The 5,440-nt window shown below is 48.5% G+C and overlaps 1 protein-coding gene across 1 annotated transcript in view; it reads right to left on the bottom strand.

Annotated features, from left to right (window-relative positions):
• Ankrd60 (ankyrin repeat domain 60) overlaps nucleotides 1–2,184 on the bottom strand; it is a 10,104-nt gene extending 7,920 nt beyond the window's left edge. The window contains exons 1-2 of the mRNA XM_013024291.1: nucleotides 2,173–2,184; nucleotides 1,956–2,093 (exon numbers count right to left, since the gene is read on the bottom strand). Of these exons, the coding sequence (XP_012879745.1) occupies nucleotides 1,956–2,093; nucleotides 2,173–2,184 (150 nt within the window). The remainder of the gene's footprint in view (nucleotides 1–1,955; nucleotides 2,094–2,172) is intronic.
• Nucleotides 2,185–5,440: the final 3,256 nt, after the last annotated feature.

Below are 5,440 nucleotides of genomic sequence, written 5' to 3'. Positions count from 1 at the left end.
GCCCCGCCCCGGCCTGCGCCCCGCCCCGGCCTGCGCCCCACCTGGGCCACCCCTACTCCCCCCCAGCCGAGAGTGGAGTCCAGGAAGCCAACCCACCCCTACCAGTCCACCCTGCACCCACAGGGGGTGGCCGGGCCGGGGCTGTGGCCAGGCAGAGCACAGAGCAGTGTGCCAACCATCTGAGAAAAACCCTGGGTGGCAGCCATGAAGAGTAAAATGTAGGTTTGAAAAATACTTTGCAAAGAAATCAGTCATTAAAAACAAAACCACTTTCCAATGGAGAGGATTCATATTGTTAGACAATTTGACCATTTAAACAAATCACGAAGGTTGGGTAGTTTACCAGTCTCGCCATCTTTACCAGAGCCTGTGATTCCACGAGCAAACTCCACACCTCACAACGCAAGCTGAAGTCCACCTTGTCCCTAATGGAAAACGAAGCTCTGCATAAAACACACAATTTCAGCTGAGTACTCTTAGTTGTTGCTTCAAAACAGATTTTAACAGGATAATCTCACTTTGTAAGCAATTAAAAAATGATACTGTGAGAGCAAATAAATATTTAGGCACATACTAAACACAATGGACCTAAAAAAATTATACAGCCTCTACTTTAATGGTGTTGACCTCTCCAAGTTACCCACATGCTGTGTTACAATTTGAAACACACATACACCTTGTTTGCTTTGGCACAGCATGGGCCCCTTCCTTTCTTTATAAAATATGAGTTCAATGGAATCAAGGGCTTGGGAGCGGTATCCTGAACCAGGAAATTCAATATGTAGCTTCAAGAAGTTTATTTTTTAATGAAAGGAAATCCGTACAAAGGCAGGAGCAGAGCGGAGTGGTGAAGAGGCTGCTCTTCCTGCCTCCCTGGTCACTGTCATACGTAAGAGCAGAACGAGAAGCATGAGTCACCTGTTTAGAACTACCTGTTAAGAGAACCTTGGATTCCTGGTGAAAAGTCGCTTCCAAGGCTAGAGCATCTTTTAGTCCACAACTCAAGAGCATGAAATCTTAAGTTCTGTGTACTTGAGTTGATCTGAAGAGCCCTTAATTTGGCCCCCAGATCTCTGTATTTGCAGACAAGTTCTAAGCACAGCTGCACTTCCGTAATTCTGTGAGGAGGCCAAACTGCGAGAAAGCCAGCACCCCCGCCATTCACTATCAGCCTTCCTCTCCAGTTCTTAACACGGGGCAAAACTCCCCATCAGAACGAGAAATCCAGCGGCCTTCTGCCTTATCGAAGACCAGCACACTTCTTGGGACAGATTTCTGCAAGAAGGGAAAGCCCAAGGACCCGAGGGAAAGTTCCAGAAGCACAGTATCAGACAGGCTGCCATAAATCATTCTAGTTCTCTTTGAACTACCACGGGTTTCAAAGGTAAACAAATGGAGCTATACTTGCAGTAACTCAAGTGGAACATAAATTCAAATGATGTATTTGTTCAGCTTGCTTGTGGGAAGCTAACAGCCCATTCATAGATTTTCTTCCTGTCAAGAATTATTTACATATGTACAGTATTTCAGTTAAAAGTAAAACACCATAAACTATATTTTATAGGAAAGCACAAGAAAATATGTATGTCTGTGGAAGACTTACATAAGCTTCTAATGAATCTGTGACTTTACTGGCGGGAAGGGATGTTAAATAACAGTCTGTCCAAAAGAAGCAAATTGCTGGCCGCAGTCTGTTGGCATGGAGCCCCCGCCCTTTGGCAGGCCAAATCTACAGGGGTGGAGGAGTGGGGTGCCAGCCAACTGTCTGGAATAAGCCCCGCCTGGGGTTCGGGCGTGCGGGCTGTGTGTCACAAGAGGCCGGCCCTCTGAGCGGCTGCACGAAAGCGCAGGCCTTCCCTGTCCACTGACATGTACAGCCAGTCCTCCTTCCCTCGACAAGCCACTGTCCACACCGCCGTCAGTGCACCACAGAGGAGCTAGCTCTGCTTGCCTACCGCAGGAGAGTCTAGAATATTCTGCCGCTTTGGCTCCAGGGTGGCAAAGAAGGAAACATCTTGGTCCCGATCAGACTGCAAAGTCAAGACAGTCTCTTCATCGTTGAAGATGAGGGTTTCCGGCATTTCTAAAATAAGCTAAGAAAAGAAGACAAGAGTTTGAATCCCATGTGCCATGAACTGTGTTCCCAAACACCCTGCAGTCTTGCTGACTGACCGGGTCAGCCATCGCGTGGCAGCAGACCACTTCTCACGGAACAGCCCTACACCATCCTTTCAAGTATAAAATGTCATCAAAAGATACTTAATAGGCCATTACAATGAGCTGGGCAAGCTGCTGGTGGAGGGGACTGAGAAGCGTGGAAGAACTGAAGCTGTTTCTACATGGAGCCGTCCAAGAGTGGTGCAGCTTCTATAAAGCCTCTTCCCTCACCCCAGTTTGTAATAACTAGCTAGGCCAGGTTTGCTGACTACAAAATAGTATCATTTCAATTCAATAGCAGCTGAGACAAAGCCTGCTAACTCAAAAGTTAAGGAACTTCCCTTCTTGCTAGAAAGCCATGAAACATTTTACACTTTTATTACATATAGACCGAGTTACATCTGATTCCTTTGTCATTTCACACATAAAAAATATTGTGGGTTGAAGCTGCTATGTTGATTCACAGACCAATGGCCAAATGCACTGCCTTGTAGCCTGCCACGGTGAGCCAGACGATCTTTGAAGTGAGGAGGGTGCCGGGCGTCACAGACCCTTCTCCAGCAGCGTCCCGAGCAGGTCCTGCAGTGCCCTGCGGGGTCCAATGCGAGGCTCAGAAGGCTGGGAAGCAAGTGTTCCACAAAGTGGTCCATGGGGACAATGGCAACAAAGGGTTATGGCCAAAAAGTGACTTGCAAGTCCACACACACACACACACACTCTGTCTTTCTTCTGAAATCCCAAAGAAGCAATTTTGGAATCTGCACATCTGAGGGATGCTAGATTGTGAACCCTAGGCTCTGGGCTTGGCTGGCTTACAAACAGATTCATTCCAGTAGAATGAGGTACAGAGGTGTGAGATCTGGAGGGGAGCATGGGGGTTTGGAGCCAGACAGACTGAAACTCAAGACTAAACATAGTCATGGAACAGCTTCCTGTCTTCAGGCAGCCGCTTCAGGTCAGCACGGCAGGTGGTGAGGGCTGAGGGTGTCTTGTAAGCACTGTGAGCAGTGAGCACTGCAGGCCCTGGGCACTACAGCAAGGAGCGTGGCAGCTATTTCTCCACTTACAGGAGTTACATCCATTCCATCATTCAGTGATGAGGTGTGTATTCCGTGTCCTGTCGGTGTTCCCACTGCAGGACAGGTGCTGGGTGTGTGCCGGGGGTGTGTGGCCCTGGGCAGCTGGCACCCTCATGTGCCCACAGCAAGGGGAAAGGCACCAATGGCCACGCTAGCAGGAACGCTGACAAGCGGACGTGGACGTGGCCCTCACCCAGATGGTGGACTGCAAGTTGGCCCTGGCCACTCCAGGTTCCTGCCCAGGCCATGTGTGGACAGTGGTGACAGGCCTGGTGGGGGGCGGGGGGAACAGTGCATGGTGACTATGTCTCTCTTCCTCTGGTTTGTGTTTTTCTGAGTTTTCTGCACCTTTAATAACTAGTGAGAACAACCACTAATTTTCCAAATCTTAAAGCGTTGAAAGCTAAGGGCAGAAATAATTTGCTTCGGGGCTGGGAAGGTGGCTCAGTGGTAGAGCGCTTGCCTTGCATGCGTGAGGCCCTGGGTTCGATTCCTCAGCACCACATAAGCAGAAAACAAAAGCTAGAAGTGGCGCTGTGGCTCAAGTGGTAGAGCGCTAGCCTTGAGCTGAAGAGCTGAGGGACAGCGCCCAGCCCAGAGTTCAGACCCACGACCCCCCCCCAAGAAAAAAGAAAGAAAGAAAAAGGAAAAAAAAAAGAAATAATTTGCTTCTGCTTTCCTGATGCATGCTTCCTCAAAAAGGGCTATTCTGCTATGTCATCATACCTCCTAGTCCCAATAGGGGGCGCTCGTGAGCCCTATGGCTGTGATGTTTATAGAGGACAGAAAAACTGCCTGTGGAGTGGGATGGGGTAGGGTCCCCTGGCTTTGGTCTGCTATCACACAGCAGGGATGAGCTCCTGGGGTGCAGTAACCCCCCCCCTTTTACCTCTGTGATACTTAAAAGTGGGGGGGGGCGGGGCACAGCTGTGGACAGGGCTGTGGAGCAGGCTGAGGTCTAGGTAGCTGGTAGAAGATGGCCCAGGAGGAAGTTAGGCATGGTTTGAATAAATGATTGTGGGGGGTGGGGGGGGAGTGGGGGGACAGAACTGGGAGGGCAGGGCAGGCACTATTCTCCCCGTCTCAATAACCTGGCAGGTGAAAGCGAGGCCTGCCTCCGCACCCACTTGGGCATGTGGGAAGCGCGGCACCAGCTCCTGGACAAAGTGCAAGCCCAGCGCGGCTTCCCTGTGCAAGTGGAACTTGTGTAGGACGGCCACCACCTGAGGAGACAGCAGGGCATCGCTCACCCCACCGCCAGCCCTGCGGAGACTGCCAGCCAGCTAGACATGCTCATGCTCCCTACCACTTTCCAAGAGAAAGCCATCCTGGTCACAGTAATCTCAGTGCGCAGAGAAAAAAGATGTTCCAATTTATGGAGACACGGACACACATAAACAACATAATGCTCTTCATTAAAAATGAAATTAAAGCCAGGCACCAGTGGTTTATGCCTATAATCCCAGCTACTCAGGAGGCTGATACCGAGGATCATGGTTTTAAGCCAGTGGGAGCAGGAAAGTCTATGAGAATCTCATCTGAAATTAACCCCCCCAAAAAAGGGCCAAAATTGGGGCTGCAGCTCCAGTGGTAGAGTGCTAGCCTTGAGGGAAAAAAGAAAGTCCAGGGAGAAGGCCTGTGCTCTTACACACATGGCCCAGGGCTGGCACAAAAAGCAAGAAAGAAAAGAAAAAAAGAAAATGAAAAAGAAAATGAAAAGGAAAAAAAAAAGAAAAGAGAAAATGAAAAAGAAAAAGAAAGAAGAAAAAAGAGAAAAAGAAAAAAAAGGGAGCTGGCCAAATAAAAAAATGTATTGTTAAACGTAGGGTTCCAAATTTTAGAACATGTCCTTCTGCATAAGAAAATGATTTTCTTTCAGAGCATGTCATTTTTATATTATTTTATATATATATATCTGTTGGAGATCTTAAACACAGTTTTCATATGAGATTATTGCTTTGTCAATACTCGGGTTTTCTGCACTGCAGTTTTTCTCGGTGAACACTTTTCTCCAAAAACAAAAGCTGTGCAAGATTAAAAAAAAAACCACCCTAAGCTATTGAAGGGCTTTCCTATATGAAACGGCTTGTCCGCAGTTCCCATCTGTGAAGTACCTGAGTGAGCAACAACGCTCTCCCGCAAGCGGCTAGGGCTAAAATGTGTTTCCTAATTTCAGAATGCCGGGGCTGCTTGGGCAGGTGCTG

This window comes from Dipodomys ordii, unplaced genomic scaffold, assembly GCF_000151885.1.
Source record: "Dipodomys ordii isolate 6190 unplaced genomic scaffold, Dord_2.0 Scaffold75, whole genome shotgun sequence".
Lineage (NCBI taxonomy): Eukaryota > Metazoa > Chordata > Mammalia > Rodentia > Heteromyidae > Dipodomys > Dipodomys ordii.
This window is presented reverse-complemented; position numbering and strand designations above follow the sequence as displayed.